General features: G+C 50.8%; 2 protein-coding genes across 2 annotated transcripts; one reads left to right on the top strand and one right to left on the bottom strand.

Moving 5' to 3' along the window:
* Positions 1-959: 959 nt before the first annotated feature.
* LOC149272574 (ATP-dependent RNA helicase DDX18-like) lies at positions 960-5,610 on the top strand. The gene is made up of 14 exons (XM_089506936.1): positions 960-1,053; positions 1,286-1,489; positions 1,875-2,003; positions 2,336-2,471; positions 2,731-2,831; positions 2,906-3,105; positions 3,258-3,372; positions 3,482-3,621; positions 3,790-3,951; positions 4,109-4,261; positions 4,365-4,478; positions 4,596-4,652; positions 5,163-5,340; positions 5,462-5,610. The coding sequence occupies exons 1-14, from the start codon at positions 960-962 to the stop codon at positions 5,608-5,610; spliced, it is 1,932 nt and encodes a 643-aa protein (XP_089363062.1).
* Positions 5,611-6,935: 1,325 nt separating this feature from the next.
* LOC149272573 (coiled-coil domain-containing protein 93-like) lies at positions 6,936-16,900 on the bottom strand. Its single transcript, XM_089506935.1, is given in 23 exon segments — positions 6,936-7,005; positions 7,176-7,289; positions 7,574-7,658; positions 7,913-7,950; positions 8,169-8,251; positions 8,356-8,464; positions 8,595-8,666; positions 9,087-9,158; positions 9,427-9,508; positions 12,135-12,208; positions 12,343-12,405; positions 12,637-12,753; positions 13,318-13,404; positions 13,489-13,535; positions 13,622-13,724; positions 13,817-13,853; positions 14,638-14,738; positions 14,930-14,986; positions 15,081-15,179; positions 15,310-15,421; positions 15,561-15,655; positions 16,297-16,410; positions 16,880-16,900. Coding segments are annotated over 23 exon segments (1,836 nt in total). The 3' UTR covers positions 6,936-6,951.
* Between the last annotated feature and the right edge of the window lie 438 nt (positions 16,901-17,338).

Raw genomic sequence — 17,338 nt, 5'->3', positions numbered from 1 at the left:
GGAAATAAAAAAACTCTCACTTTTTTTATTGCAGCGCTCCGTTAGAGCGCCGCGGAGAGTGTCTAGAGACGTCACAATGGGTTTCCCCAGAAACGTCCACCGGGTTGAGGTCCGGTGATTGCGGCAAAGCTTCCCAACTCTATTTAACTGCAGGTTTCACCCGCTGCGATGTGAGCCTCTCAGGCCACCGTCTCCTACCACGGACTCGGTTGCCACAAAAAAAGGTCACATTTTGATTTCTCAGTAAACAGGCTGTTTTTCCTGCCTTCTGCTTTTTTGGCCCACACGTTAGACTTGTTTTAAGGTCGTATTTCGGTTCGTAGCGAGTGGATCTGGACACATTTTCATGGCTACTTTCGCTTTGTTGAAGCCACTTGTTGAATGACTTTGCTCAGCCGGCTGCCTGGTTTCCCATAACTGTAGATACCACGTGGCCCCTGCGAGCGGCTCTGAGGGTCCCGGCCCTACGCACATTCCCCGTTACAGAGCTTAAACGGTTGGGTGTTGGCGAATGCGGCAGGAAATCGGATATCATGGAGCAGAAGCGTGCGACGCGCCAATTCTGCCCCCAAATAATCGAGTGAATATCAGCCAAGGCCCCACGCACGGCCACTAATAAATAATGGGCGGTATTGGTGCTGATGTCTGGGCGCACGTGGCTCCCGAGGGCTCCAGGACCTGGGCGTATGATCCACCTCTGCCCCGGGTTACACCCCGTCTGGGGTAAGTGGGAATAATCTACCCCATCACCAGACCTGCCTCTAGGGGTTTAAAAAAAAAAATTACCTTGAAATCGGCAGCGTTAACCCAGGCCCCGCCCAACCGTCGCTGTAGTAACAGTACCTCCCATGTCCCCATAGTAACAGGCAGTCAGGCGCCGCCCGGGACACCTCAGAGGGGTCCTCCCACCGACTTCCGGATTGGTTCTCGCTTCCTGCCGGACACACGTGGGCTCCGAGATGGCGGATCTGCAGATGAAGTTACTCAGAAAGAAACTCCAGAAACGGAGCGAGAAGATTCGCAAGAGAAACCTGGGCCGGCGAGAAGTCACGGGTGAGAGAGACACCCGGCGGGAAACACAGAGAGAGAGGAGGGGGGTGACTCTGGGGTGGGAAAGAGACGGATCTCATTCACGAGTGAGAGAGACTGCCAGAGGCGGCCGTAAATCCCACGGGAGGGGTAATGGGGTGGCAGTAAAGCCCTTTATCACACGCGGGGTCGCCCCTGGTGCAGCTGATTTACCTTCTGCCGGTTACTTGACTTTAAAACTATTTTCTTCATTTAGATAAAGTGGAAGCCGAGGAAGAACCAGAGAACTGCGAGTCTGAGGAGCAAACCCAGCAGTCTGAGGGGCAAACCCAACAGGAAGCCCCCCAAAACGAGGACGTGCTCAAACCGGAATCTGGAGAGGATGCAGTTGCCCCGGCAACATCTCCTACATGCAAAAAGAAAAAGAAGAGGAAGAAGGTGGTGAAGACAGATGAGAGCGGTGAGATTCCAGCAGAGTGGGGGGAAAAGTTACTGGAAAGGTTTTAGTGCAAATTCACACAAACTGACCTTTCGTGAAATTCTTTAGGTTTAAGTAAACGTGTCTGATCTGCCCCGTGTATAGTATGGGGGTCAGTAAATGTGTCTGATCTGCCTCGTGTATAGTATGGGGGTCAGTAAACGTGTCTGATCTGCGTCTGCCCCGTGTAGAATGTGGGGTAAATAACCACTTTTGGCATTATCGTTGAACAAATGCTTTTTTACGTGGGGTCATTGATGTTCTTGGCACAGAATCTGAGTCTGGTTTTGCCTAAAGTTGCTGTTCTGTGGTCGGGTTGGTTTTTCCACGATATTCTGTTTCAGCTGATTTGGTTTTTCCTCCCCAGATGCAAAGAAACCAAAGACAGAGGAGGGTCCTGAGAGGTCAGCTGGTGACACTAATGGGGAAAATCCAAGTGAAGCCCAGGCAGTCGATGAAGAGGAAGACGCCCCCAGTTTACCAATGGGTTTAACAGGTGAGGTAATGGAAAGGTGACATAGGGGGGTGGCATGGTGCCACTTTAACTTATTCTTATTAGATTTCTGCAGCTGAATGGCGATCTGGTCGATGCTGGGTCGGGGGGGGTGGTGGTATCCGCAATCCAGTATTGCCACATAATGCCCTGTTATCCTCCTGTGGGGCAGGTTTGTGCCTCGGTGGTGCCGGTGGCAGTACGTGGTGTTTTTGGTGAGCTGTGGGGTTATTTATTTTTTATATAGCGCCATCAAATTCCGTAGCGCTGTACAAAGGGGTTGTTGTGTGGAGATTTTTCCCCCTGAATATTTATATTTTGCTGTCTGATCTCAGGTGCTTTTGAGGACACGGCGTTCTCCTCCCTGGCAGACGCTGTCAATGAGAACACCCTACGAGCCATTTCTGAAATGGGCTTCACACACATGACCGAGATTCAGCATAAGTCCATCCGGCCCCTGCTGGAGGGCAGGTGAGGATGGGTGGGGAACGGCATTTGATGTGTTTCATGTTGATTTTTGTGTGTTCGGTGCTTTCGATGGCAAATGTCCGTGCGATTGTATAAAGTTGTCCACGTCTCTGGGGGATATTACCGCTGGTCTGTGTCCGGCTATTTCCCCGTACGTTTGTTCCGGGGGTTTGTGCCCCTCCGTGTTCAGCGACTTGCTGGTTTATCTGGTGGCGGACTCCCCAGGATTAGGCTGAGGAATCACTTCTCGTTTTCTTCTTAGGGATGTATTGGCAGCCGCCAGGACTGGCAGCGGGAAGACGTTGGCTTTCCTTATCCCGGCGATAGAACTGGTGTACAAGCTGAAATTCATGCCCCGGAATGGTGAGTAACAAAGCCCTAAAATTTGGGTCAGTTCTTGGAATCATTCACAAACTTCCACACCCTGCCGCCTCTAGGCACCGGCGTTCTCATCTTGTCCCCGACGCGTGAGCTCGCCATGCAGACGTATGGAGTCCTCAAGGAGCTGATGGCTCATCACGTTCACACTTACGGCCTGATCATGGGGGGCAGTAACCGCTCTGCGGAGGCACAGAAGCTCGCCAATGGTGTTAATATTGTGGTGGCGACTCCTGGGCGGCTGCTGGATCACATGCAGGTAAAACCTCACACTCTAAAAGACAGGTAATCGGGTCCTGTCCGTTGTCTGCAGTGCTCTGCGCTCTCTCTGCTATCTGTACTGCAAGTAACAGGTACCTACTCTGTCTGACCATGGGGCAAGTAGTCATGATCCTCTCCTGTTGTGCACAGAACACACCTGGCTTCATGTACAAGAACCTGCAGTGTCTGGTGATTGATGAGGCTGATCGGATCCTTGAGGTTGGATTTGAACAAGAAATGAAACAAATTATAAATCTGCTCCCAAGTGAGTGTTAGCTTCTCTGCCCAGACACGGTTCTGTTCCCTGTTAAACACAATGAGTCCTAGCGGATAAGGTGTCTGTAATGCTAATTTCCATTCCCCCCCCCCCCCAGAGCGCAGACAGACCATGCTGTTTTCTGCAACTCAGACTCGGAAGGTGGAGGACCTGGCAAGGATCTCACTGAAAAAGGAGCCATTGTACGTGGGTGTGGATGACCACAAAGACACAGCCACAGTAGATGGCTTGGAGCAGGTGGGCAGATTGCTGGGCATGTGGGGCTTGATGTACCTTTTTGTGACTAGGCTTCATGCATTACTCATCTGTCTGATGTTGGTGGTTTGAGGGCCAAATACTTCTTGTGGTTACGACTGAGGGTTGTGAGGCTGTAAGTCATCTCTCCGTCTCTCTCTCGTTTCTCAGGGCTACGTGGTCTGTCCGTCTGAAAAGCGATTCCTCCTATTATTCACCTTCTTGAAGAAGAATCGTAAGAAGAAGATGATGGTTTTCTTCTCTTCTTGTATGTCTGTGAAATATCACTACGAGCTTCTCAATTACATCGACTTGCCGGTGATGGCGATTCACGTGAGTAACTCGGGTCGCGCATGAGCCAATAGCTGCATTTGGCATGACCCTGAACCCAGTGTAAAGGTGCCGTGGTGTTAGGAGACTAAGTGGTGGTGGTGTGGGGTCTTGGGCTTCTCGGTTTGGTGCTGATTCGTGGTTTTTGGTTACTCCGCAGGGGAAGCAGAAACAGACCAAACGAACCACCACGTTCTTCCAGTTCTGTAACGCAGACTCTGGGATACTACTCTGCACGGATGTCGCTGCCAGAGGCCTGGACATCCCCGAGGTGGATTGGATCGTCCAGTATGACCCTACTGATGACCCCAAGGTTAGTGCCCCATAGCCCTGGGGTATGTAAGAAGTGGCACATGGGGTTAATTACAAACTGTTCTTTTATGGCTGGAAATGAACCTTCATTGCGATCTCTGCAGGAGTACATCCACCGAGTTGGCCGGACAGCGCGCGGTATAGATGGCAAAGGACACGCGTTACTGATTCTCCGGCCGGAGGAGCTGGGTTTCCTGCGTTACCTGAAGCAGGCCAAGGTGAGCCCTGCTTTGAGATTTCCTGCCCCCTTACACTTATTTGTGGGTTCTTTTGTGTTGCCCTCTCTGCTGAGGTTTTGGGGTCGATTTTTCACCTATACGGGTTTTCTTTTTTAGGTGCCTCTGAGTGAATTTGAGTTCTCTTGGAGTAAAATCTCTGACATCCAGTCTCAGGTATGTGATCTTGCGCGGCTGAGCTCTCTGGTCACATAATAGGACCCCAACCAAGTGACTAGAAATGGTCACGACTTTTATGGGGCTTTAAATGATTTTAGGGGGTTTATCGTTCATCTGACGGTTTATAAATTCCTTGGCAAATCCTAACAGCAGCTCCTGAGTGTGACCTGTAGCCTAAACTACGCCAGCAATAGGGCAAGAAGACCAGTGGCAACTGTCCATGTCGGCCTTGTGCTCTTACTGTAACGTGGAAGGCCATGTGACCTGGTTTTAAAATCACGCCCACATCTGTGCTCCTCCCACTTCTATTCTTTCTAAGCCATTAATGTCACGCTGATGAGGAAAATCACTGGTTTGGGGTATATCTGTGGACGCATTCTGCTGAAAAGGGTCGTTTTTGAGTCCCGCCAAGCGTCTCTCTCGATAAAGTGATGAGTGTTAATATTCTGCACAGTGTTTCCAGGTCTTGGTCTCTGAAGCTGACCGATTTCTCTTTTATTACTTTAGCTGGAGAAGCTGATAGAAAAGAACTATTATCTGCATAAATCTGCGCAGGAGGCGTATAAAGCGTACATCCGCGCCTACGACTCCCACTCCCACAAACAGATCTTTGATGTAAACACCCTGGATCTGCCCAAAGTGTGCCAGTCCTTCGGGTTCCTAGTTCCTCCGTACGTCGACCTGAGTATCCTTTTTGAGCTGAGCTCGTGCTGTTTCAGAGCCGCCAGACCCTGCCTGGGTTCCACATGCACTAAACTCGATTATAATCAAAGGTTTGATACTTTTCCTTAACAGAGTCTTTCCAGATGTGAACAGCAGCGGGGGCAAAAAGCCACAGAAACGGGGGGGCGGTGGAGGCTTCGGCTACCAGAAACCAAAAAGCTTTCATAAAGCCAAGATCTTTAAACATATCAATAAGGGTGGCCGGAGCGACAGCCGCCAGTTCACACGCTGACCGCTGGGACCTTTAACTCCAACGCTTCCCTTTTACGTATGAAAATCCTTTCCCTCAATTCGCTAAATGGAAATTGTAGCCCCCTGTATTGTCCCTCGTCTGGGCAGAGGCATTTGCTTATTTTATAGGTTCAGGCGTTGATATAAACTGTACAGAAGGTTATATTTGGGGTATGTTTTCATTTTCAACTAAAACAGATGTTTGGAAGTGGGAATCGAGTCACTTGTGGGGGGTATTAGGAGCTGCTGTCTACGGTGGGTTTTCCCTTGGGGGGGACCTATTAGGCTAGGCAGCAGCTCCTTTCTCTAGGGGGGGGGGGTCTTTACATTCCATTTCTTGTCCCTGTGGAATGAATGTCTTTTGGCTCCGCCCACCATCTCCCCCAGTTTCTGTGAAATGTCCAGAATTCTCACCATAAATATTTATATATAAAAACTTGTTTATTTTGGGTTTTTTGTCTGCCCCAGCAGCTCAGATAAATACACTTTTGCATGGAAAATGACCAAGGAGGGGAGACGGAACCGGCCCTCAGGGGCTTCTTCTGTGTGAATTGCCTCTAGGGTCCAGTCTTTTTATGCCAATGTTTTCTCCCAACGGCTTGTTTATTACCTGTGGCCTGGAATGAGGTCAAATGTTTTTATTATTAACCATTAGTGATGTTGCTTTGGAAGCTGGAGCTCTGCCTAAGAATCCTCACTCCCAGAAAGCTCAGCCAGAATCATAGTCAGCCCCAGATTCTTTGACACTTGAGGGAGTTCGGATTACTCTTGAGGGGTTTCATGGGGTAATTAAGAATTTCCAGATGTGTTCACTGTACTACTAAATAGTGAAGTGAGGGTTAATAAACCTATAGTGAGAATTAACCCCTTATTACTCATATGCCCCACATATACACTGCAGGAAATGTAACAGTCTGGCCATCACCCCTGAAAGCTACAAACCAGTGGCGTGGGACTAAAACGTGAACAAAGTGCTGTCTGCAAAAGAAAATCAGCGTCTGTGGCACATGCACTCCTCAAACCCTGCCAGAGCCTCCGCCCGCACAAATCTGTTCCGTGGCTGGAGACTCTGAAAGAGGCAAATCTTTGCAGCTGTTGCCCCAATACTAAACTCCATCCGATCATTTAAATAAAATTATTCTTAATAATCATTTTATTTTGCAATCAAAAATTCAAACCCTGCGCGGTAACTGCAATCCTTTCACATCCTAAGAAACCGCAGCGGTGTAATGTGTCATGTACAAACGGACCAGGGCCCCTCTATATCCATTCAGGATACAGACTCAGCTGGTTAGTCTCTGCCGGGTGAGTGCCCGCCCCATGATCCGGTAAGTAGACGGCATTACGCGTTTCGCTCTCTCAGTTTGGTGAGAAGAGTCTCGTTTTTCCTGCATTCCTGCAAAATAAAAAGGGGTATAGGTGAGAAAATCCATCACTCCCCCGCTCAGGGCAAATCATCTCTGAACAGGGTCAGCAGAAGGCGTGCCCAAGCAACTTCCTAGGGGTATGGCCAAAACAAGTAACACCCAGTTGTGTGGGTGTGGCCAAGACAGGTAACATTCTTACCTCTTTAAATTCTTTAACCGTTTTGAAGTAGAGTCTCTGCTTCTCCAGCAGCTCCAGATACTCGTCGTTCAGCTGGTCTCTCCTCATCTTATTCTCCTGCTTCTTCTTCTCCATCTGGCGAAAGAAACCGATAACTGCTTAGAGACCAATGAAAACACAGGAACCTCCCAGAACAGGCTGCCGCCCTCTTCTCAGGCAAGTGCCTTGCAGAAGGGTGGGGTGCGGCTAGCCATGTGGTGGGCCAGACTAGCACCAGAGTGCATTACACGGAATGGTCATAGCTAAATGCCCCACACCTGCCCCAGAGAGGTTCCCAAATGTGCCAACAAACCCCGTAATCAGGACACAAGCTCATTCCATGAATAAGACCCCGGAGCCGGTCCCGCCGGGAGCCGCACCTTATTCCTGTTCAGCCGGATCCCGTCCACAATCTGCTCCATCTGCCTGAGGAATTGCTCCCGGGTACCGGAGGACGACATGGCCCTGAAACGACACACGGCGGCTGCCGGTTACCCAGGAATTGGGGGCACGAGGACATTCGTGTGGGGTGTGTAGGGAAGATAATAACAACCGGCCTTTCTGAGGTAGGATAATGGGGCAGATTCTGGTAATGATACTGTATGGCTGAAATTAACATTTGCCCCATGTGTTTTGGGGCATTTTCATAAAGTGTATTCTGTAAAAGAACACGTTTCTGTAGCGTTAGGAAAGCTGATGTTATCACCCGGATTACTCACTGCTGGAAATTGTCGTGAATCGAATTTAGTAAATTCACCTAAAAAAAAGAGAGCAGGTGAGGGAGAGAGACGATAAGAGCCACAAATATCCCCCAACACCACGGCCCCTAACCAATTCCTATCGCTAAGAGGCAGTCTAATCAAATACCCCCAGGATCCCCAAATACTCCTTTACAGCTGATGCGCCTTTCACCCCTCCCATTCTGCCCCTCCCTGGGGTATTACATTTCTGACCCCACATGCATCCGCTTCTCACCTCCTTCTCCAAATACACTTTCTTATCATCCAGCGTGTTGTACAGAGTGAAGAATTGCTTCGTCTCTTTGTGGGTCGCGGACACTGAAGGGGAGAGAAAAGTCATGAGCCCCTCCGCCGGGACCAAGCCAGATACCCCATCGCTTTGGGCACAATCCGCTAAACTGTGTGGCCCCGGATAGCGGTACCTTGTCCATACAGCTCTATGAACCTCTTCTGGTATTGGGTCAGCTCGGCGCGGCTCGGAACTTCGTCGATTTTCCTCTGCAGGACGGCGATCTCTCGGTTCCTCCGAGCCTGAAATATATGAGCTGGTGATACCGTCCTCGTAAAGCTCCACATACCAACCGTCCGTACAGCACAGAGTACTAGAGAGGCCAGCGCACTGGCCCTGTTTGCAATGGGCCCCCAGGGGCCGGCAACTCACCAGCAGGAGGCGGATTTTCTGCAGTTTGTCTCGTTCCAACTTGTGTTGCTGCTCCAGCACCAGCGAGCGCTCCTGAAACAGGCAGAGAATCGGTAAACTGGGGGGGCCGCAGGGGCCAGCACTGACGTTATCACAGCCTGATCGAATCCTACAAATGTGACATCGCGCTGCTCGTTCCTCACGGGAAGCTATTAGAACACAAACGCTAATTTATCACAATTACAACAGGGATATTATCCAGAACCCACCGAGACCGTCAGAGAGACAGAGCGAGACGTTCAAAAGAGAGAGAAGACCCCCCCCAGCCGTCACTCCGATACAGACAGAGCAGGGAGTGCATATGGGCAGAAGACCCGGTGGGGTAAATAAAGGCAAAAACTATGGACGGACGGACAGACAGACACTTCACCCGTTAACCACGCCGAGCGTCGCATTAAACGCCGAAACCCTCACCTAACGCGATATTTTTGTGCCAAGTTTGGTGAATATTACCTTTTGTTCCTCGTTTTCTGCAGTTTCTGATTTCAAATTTTCAATATTCTGCTGCAGCCGAGACATCTCCTCCTGGGGCAAATCAAATAAATAAAAGGCCCCAATTACCCGGAACACATAATCAGACGGTCTCCCCGAGTTCATGGCAGAGACAGACCGGCCAAAGACCCCAGAACCTCGCCTGATCGAGAATCAGAACTCCCGGCCCACTTGGACAGGTCACGGCATTACAGGCCATTGCCCTCAGTTTCTTTCTGACGGGCCAGCGGCCCTCAGTACTACACACACAATATGCAGGCGACAGCCGGGGGGCTTACTGCGGTCCGGCTCATCGACTCACCCGGCAATGGGAGCGGAACTGCTGCTCCTGGAGCTTCAGCGTTTCATTCATGGCCACCAAATCGCGCAGGTTCTGCAGGACGCTGAGAGAGAAAACGGGGCGACGGGTTTACGATCGGAGGAAACGGCGACTTCATCCCCAGACTGCCGAACCCAATAGCCACATCTAATAGCCCCGGGGGGGGGGGTTAGAGAAGGGACTGGGCCGTGTTATTTCTGTAGCTGGGTGGGGTTATTAACCCCTTAAGGACCGGGCTCATTTTTCGTTTTGTACCCTGTGGGACCGAGGCTGTTTTGACACTTTTGTGGTGCTTGTGTTCAGCTGTAATTTTCTCCTCACCCATTTAGTGAACCCACATAAGTTATATATTGTTTTTTTCAGGACAAGATGGGCTTTCTTCAGATACCATTATTTTGATCGTATCATCTTATTTACTATAAAAAAATTAAAAAAACATGGTGAAAAATTGAAAAAAAAACACATTTTATGACTTTTATTTGAAAAATCTTTTACTCACCTAAAAAAGCAAGTAAAAAAACTAGCTAAATAGATTCTACTACTTGTCCTGAGTTTAGAAATACCCAATGTTTTTATGTTTTTTTGCTGTTTTTTGTAAGTTATAGGCCAATAAGTACAAGCAGCGTTTTATGATTTCCAAATCTTTTTTAACAAATCTGGTCAGTCTGCCTCCATCTCCTCTTTGGAATATCTTTGAAGCCGGTTAACTCAATTTAACCCATTCAAACCATATATTTTTGAAAACTAGACACCCCAGGGTATTCCAAATGCTGTTATTTTAACCCTTTCCATGCACCAATTATACAACTACACTTTGTCAAACTTTGTAATAGTAATTTTTTTTATTTTTTTTTCCACACAAATTGTACTTTAGTTATAGATATACAGGTGCTGGTATATGTCACTGTCAAACAACCCCCCAATATGTGTTCAGCAACATCTCCTGAGTACAGCGATACCCCACATGCATGGGTTTGTCAGATTGTTTGGCTGGTAAAAGGCTACTTTTGGGGCATGCGTAATTCAGGTGGTCATTTGGTCATTGTGCCTCCCTCTCCTCTTTGGAATATCTTTGAAGCCGGTTAACTCAATTTAACCCATTCAAACCATATATTTTTGAAAACTAGACACCCCAGGGTATTCCAAATGCTGTTATTTTAACCCTTTCCATGCACCAATTATAGAACTACACTTTGTCAAACTTTGTAATAGTAATTTTTTTTTTTTTTTTTTTCACACAAATTGTACTTTAGTTATAGATATACAGGTCCTGGTATATGCCACTGTCAAACAACACGCCAATGTGTGTTCAGGAACATCTCCTGAGTGCAGTGATACCCAACATGCATGGGTTTGTCGGGTTGTTTCAGATTTAAAATGCCACATTTGGGAAGTGCGCTTTTTTTCTCCATTTTGGTCAGTCTGTACCTATGCCCTATCTTTGAGCTAGGCCACTCCAATTTACCCCATCAGCCATTTTTTTTTATATATTAGACACCCCTTGGGTATTTGAAGTGCTTTTATTTTAACTCTTTGTTGAGATTTTTGATAAATTTTAGCACTTGCTCAAAATAATAAACTTTATTTTTTAATTTTATTTTATTTTTGTAATACTTTTTTTATATATTTTTTTACACATTTTGCTGTTACTGGATGGTTCATCTAGTGACATCACTGCATAATTATTTTTAAATGTTAGCACATTTTTTTTTAATTTTTTTTTCCATTTTTTATTTTTTTTTATTTTTTTTTAATATTTTACTAATCACATAGTGATTAGAAAGCTGGGCTCCATTGACTTGCATGGTTGAATGCAGTACCTGTATTCAACCAGCAAGTGGAGCCAGTTCTCTAGAGGGTCTGGAGACCCTCTAGCGAACTTTTTCGTCTTTATTGTTTTATTTCCCGGGCCGCCGCCATCTTGCTTGATGGCGAAGATCACCGGCAGCGGCGGCTGTGACCGCTCTCCGGAGCGGTCACAGCCCACCCAGAGGTAAGTGTTTGGTGTCGCTGGATGCCTCCTGATCGAGGCATTCCAGCGACACCATTTAAGTTTAGGAGGCGATCGTTGATCGCCTCCTAAACGCTTTTAAAACGGGCGTCCGCCGCCATACAATGTATGGCGGCTGATGACGCCCCGGGGAGGGGCCAGACATGGCCCCCGATGCCGATCTCGGCCTTGCTGAATGCCTCGACATCGAGGCATTACAGCAAGGCCGTTTAAGCGAAGAAAGTGATCCTTGATCACTTTCTAAGCTTATTTATTTTTTTGACGGTTCAGGACCGTCAAAGGTCATTTAGTGACCTTCTTGTTATGACGGTCCTGAACCGGCAAAGGTCGCGAAGGGGTTAAGGAGAATAATGGGGTTTATTTACGCCGTTTAATTTATAAAGCCGTTTCCTGCTGTTTCTATACACATTATCGGGGCTTTTAGGGCTGTAGAACCCTGCGATCCCCTCATACCCAGCAAACATTCTCACCTCCTAGAAAAGAGGGGCATCGGGGGGGGGGCATCTCTATACATATTGAGTGAATAAATTAAAGCATAGGTCCCGGGAGGGGGGGCACTGCGCTCTTAGTCTCTGCCGGCTTAGAAACCGGCAGATTCTTAATAATAATATAATATATAATAATTCTAATAATAATAATATATATAATACTAATATAATAATAATCAGAAGCTGCACACCTGGGGTCCGCCTCGGACTCCTCTCTCTCCAGGGCTGAAAGTTCCTGATCGAGGTTCTCTCTATAAGCGGCGACCTGAGAGGCAGAAACCGCGATAAAGGTTATAATAAAATCGTCACGTCGATGTTTCTGGGTATCTAGTGGGGTCAGGAAGTGGCCCCCGGGGGGTGGGGGAGGTGGGGGGTTGGACAGGCGCTTCTCCCTCTTACCTCCGCCAGCTGCTTCTTTGCTTCACTGCAGGCGGCCTGGAGATCCGAATTTTTTACTTTGATCTGAGAGGGAAAAAGACGCCGGATTTCAGCGACTCAAACGCGGGCCTTCAGAGCGAGAGACGCTAAACTGTCAGACACCACAGAGTACCAACCCCGCTGGGGAGCAATTCGTTTCCATGGTAACTGCATGACTTAACGTTATCGATTCTCTCCATGACCCCGTGCGTCGCTCTGTCTGATCAGCACCTGGGCAACATGGGGTCAGCATTCGAGAGCCACGTGCTCTGGTACCTGCTCTAGAACCTTGCTTCTCTGCGCAATCTGCTTCTTCAGAGCGGTCACTTTGCGGAGATGATGCTGCGCAGCTCCCAGGTTCTCCGGACGTTCCTCTGCGCTCAGCTCCGACTGCTGGGGGGGGCAGGGGGTGTGGGATTAATGATCAGCAACTCTGAAACCCTCAACCCTGAACATAATGGGCAGCCGAGACCCTCACTTAACCCCTTCACGACAAAGCCCGTACACACACAGGCTCGCAATGCGTTGTCATTAATGGGTTAAACAGCACTACGGCCGGCGCTCTGTTTGCCTCGTCAACCGTTCCGGAGATATTGAGTTGGATAACCTGGTGGAAGCAGAGATCCGTGGCAGCCTGTGGTAGAACCAGCATTTCCTGAAGGTCTCCACCTTCTAAAAGGCTGCCTGAACCAATCAGCAGTTTAATAATAAGGGAGAGATAACAACGGGGAGGAATAATCCTGCAGACCCCAAGAGCAGGAAGTTGGATGGCGGCTCCCGTGGGACGCACATAAGGGGGTGTTTATTATAATAAATGTGACAGATCTGCTTTAACCTTAACTAACCTGACCACGCCAACCCGTATTAACCACTAATGCGATTCTGTGAGTTTATTAGCTATGCTGCCAAAGAAGGGCCTCTAAACCTCCTCGGGGGGCATCAGCGGGACCCTCTCACCTTCTCTGCATATTCCGACACCATCTGTTTAATTTCATCAGACTGCAGCCCCACGATCTGCCCCACGGTACTCGCAGCCAGACGCCCCTGAAATGACACAAACCGCCACGTGTGAAACAGCCCAAAACCGCAGCGTGGCCCCCAAAACCGCAGCGTGGAACGCATTCTCACCTCTTCCGTGTTCATGGCGGCCATATCACCCATCAGGGTTTTTTATCCTTAGCTGGGGAGAGAGAGACGTCAGTAAGTATGGGAACCGTGTCCAGGCCACGTGCAGCGGACACGGATTAATACATGTGACTACGTGTCATCAGCCTCACTTCCTCCTGCGCATGCAGATCATCTTCCTCCCGCAAGCTCCCTTTCCCGGCCAGTCCTGATGGTACGGACACCTTGCGATCTTCTGCCTGTGGAAAAGCATGAGTGGAAGCATGTGGGCCACGTACCCCACAGAACCCCCCAAATACCCCCCACAGGGGTTCCTATAGAAAAAACTCACCTTTTCTGCTTTGTTCTGTTTGCGGAGACCGTATCTCCTAAACAAGCGAATAAACAGGAATTACGAGAAGAAAAGCCACCCCTAACAGACCCCTGTCCGACCCCCACCTCCCCACACGCACGGACCCCCCTGTCCGACCCCCACGCGCACATCCGACTCCCCACGCACGGACCCCCCACCTCCCCACGCACGGAGCACCCTATTCGACTCCCCACGCACGGAGCACCCTTTCCGACCCCCACCTCCCCACACGCGCGCGCACATCCGACTCCCCACGCACGGACCCCCCGGTCCGACCCCCACCTCCCCACGCACGGAGCCCCCTATCCGACCCCCACCTCCCCACGCACGGAGCCCCCCCCCCTATCCGACCCCCACCTCCCCACGCACGGAGCCCCCCCCCATCCGACCCCCACCTCTCCACGCGCACGGACCCCCCCTGTCCGACCCCAAAAGCCCCCCCCACGCAGACCCCTGTCCGACCCCCCCACACGCAGACCCCTTATCCACGAACAGTAATCACATGTAACCGCCCCCCCCCCCCCATGGGCCCTGCACAATCTGGAGCGACACAGATGCCCAGCGGCCTCCATACAGCGAATCAGGAATAACCCGGGGGGCCCCACGAGCACGTGGAGCGTGGCGGAGAAGCAGCGTCTCTCGCCACAGACCTCTCTACACATTGCCTCCACTTTCTGTATGTTACGTGGTATCACGTGACAAAAACACGGCTATTTCCAGATTGATTACTTAATGCTTAGTCATGTGTCACCATTTCAACTACTTTACACGTGACACACGTGTCTGTTACACGTCCGCACCTGCCGTACTCCAGTAAAGTGGAATGGACACGGGACTCCTCATCGGTGAGGCCGGCGGCGTCTCCCTGCCGCTTGTATCGCCGCCGTGGTTTGTAGATTTCCTGCGCAGGAGAAAGCGAACGGGTCAGAGGCGGGTTTTATGGCGACATGCGTGGCTAGCGCTCTATGTCTCCGCGGTAACGAGCTCTCTGCGTGACGTCTCGTTACAGCAGTCCCTGCCGTGGCTGCACGTGACGCTGGACGTGAATCAGTGCTGTCTCTATCTGATCTGAACGTGGCGTCTGTTACTCACAAAGGTCTCGTGGAGCGTTTGAAGGGCCCTCTCTCTGCGTTGCACAAACTCTTCATCCTACAGACACAAAGACACGGAGCGAGTGACGGCACCACGACCGAGAGCAGCGGGGAGAGCCGGTTCCGTGGAAGCCACGTGCGCTCCTGGTTACCTCGGGCAGGCTGTGCTCCTTCTGGAACTGGGAGACGGAGTACGAGCGGATATAATCGCCCATTTCTTGCCTTGTCTCGATGGCGCGTTTCACGAGCCACTAAAAGAAAAAGGCAGGAGACACGGAGTTACTGGCCATCGGAGCTTACAATCTACACTCTGACGGGGAGAGAAGTGAGGGAAGGGCTGCGGGACCATGTTTGGGGTCCCCGGCGGCGCCACAGACCGACCTGAACGACGGGGAACACGTGGATGAAGTCCAGGCCCTGGATCTGGTGCGGCTCCAGCCGGTGAGGACACTTCATTTTAGGCAAAACGGACACGATTTTTTCTGTTAACGCTCTGAGGGGACAAAACGGGAAAATCCGCCACGGAAACCGGGAGACAGCAGGGATGAAGGTGTTAATCCCGTTACAGGCTCTTAGCAAATCAGGGGGCACTTTTTTGTGGGTTTAACCCCTTCAGGGCGCACTTTACTCACATCTTCTGCCCGATTGTCGAGTTCTCCTGGAACAGCAGATCCACGTCTATATCAAAGTTACAGGTGGTGATACACCACGTCATCCCACCGACCACCTGCCGGGGGGCGACACGTCAGAGAGAGAGGGGGGGGGCGACACGTCAGAGAGAGAGGGGGGGGCGACACGTCAGAGAGAGAGGGGGGGGCGACACGTCAGAGAGAGAGGGGGGGCGACACGTCAGAGAGAGGGGGGGGGCGACACGTCAGAGAGAGGGGGGGGGCGACACGTCAGAGAGAGGGGGGGGGGCGACACGTCAGAGAGAGGGGGGGGCGACACGTCAGAGAGAGGGGGGGGGGCGACACGTCAGAGAGAGGGGGGGCGACACGTCAGAGAGAGGGAGGCGACACGTCAGAGAGGGGGGGGCGACACGTCAGAGAGGGGGGGCGACACGTCAGAGAGGGGGGGCGACACGTCAGAGAGAGGGGGGGGCGACACATCAGGGGGGGCGACACGTCAGAGAGGGGGGGCGACACGTCAGAGGGGGGGGCGGACACGTCAGAGGGGGGGGGCGACACGTCAGAGGGAGGGGGGCCGACACGTCAGAGGGAGGGGGCCGACACGTCAGAGGGAGCAACACGTCAGAGGGAGGGGGGGACAACTTAGGGGGGGGGGCGACACGTCGGGGGGGGGGGCGACACGTCAGAGGGAGGAGGGGGCGACACCTGAACACATACACAGCGGCAACTATGACATCACCTTGTCAAACGGGGACAGGCCTTTAATCCGGGCCCTGAAGTACCCGGCGGCCACCAGAAGCTCCAGGATCTCAGCCAGCTTGATGCTCTGCTCCTCATCCTCTCTGCTCTCCACCTGCATGGAAACAGAGCGGCGTCACCCCAAAACCCGTCATATATACAGAACACCCAGAAACCCAGGGGGGCATCCTATACACAGAACTCGGGGCGGGTATTATCAGGCGGGGTTATAAGTATTGGGGAGTATTATCAGGAGGGGGTATTAGTAGTGGGGGAGTATTATCAGGTGGGGTATAAGTATTGGGGAGTATTATCAGGAGGGGGTATTAGTAGTGGGGGAGTATTATCAGGAGGGGGTATTAGCAGTGGGGGAGTATTATCAGGCGGGGGTATTAGTATTGGGGGAGTATTATCAGGAGGGAGTATTAGTAGGGGGGGAGTATTATCAGGCGGGGGTATTAGTGGGGGGGGTAAGATGGGCGCCTGCAGGTTGTGCTCCTTCTCTAGTAGTAACTGGTTGACACTGTCTGTTTACTCCTAACCCCACTCTGGTTTCTCCTACTTGCCCCTATTGCCCCCGTTACCTGGGGTGCGTCCCCCGCCATCGCTGTGGGGGATTCTCCTCAGTTTCCCGACTCAGCCTCTCCCGGTGACATCACTACGGAGGCGGAGCCTGCAGAATCACAAGACCAGTAACCGGAAGAAGAGACCCATAGAGACCGACAGAGAAAGAAAGGCCTGAGAGACAGGAAGATACAGCCGGCCCTGTATAATGTATAATTACATCAGTGACCGGCCCCTGTATAATGTATAGATAAATCAGTGACCGGCCCCTGTATAATGTATAGATAAATCAGCGCTCGGTCCAGTAGGTGGCGCTCCGGTGTCGGCTCGACCACTGCAGTTATTTCTCGAGTTTACGTCGCCCCCTAGTGGTTACCTGACAACTATACAGAGATAGAGATGCCGCATACATACAGCCAGCTCACGGATTTATCTATACGTTATACAGGGGTCAGCTCGCTGATTTATCTATACATTAT

This window comes from Sceloporus occidentalis, unplaced genomic scaffold (genome assembly GCF_023333645.1).
Source record: "Sceloporus occidentalis isolate IW3139 unplaced genomic scaffold, rSceOcc1.0.p SCAF_439, whole genome shotgun sequence".
Lineage (NCBI taxonomy): Eukaryota > Metazoa > Chordata > Lepidosauria > Squamata > Phrynosomatidae > Sceloporus > Sceloporus occidentalis.
Note: the sequence above shows the minus strand (reverse complement) of the source record. Positions and strands in the feature narration are given on the sequence as shown.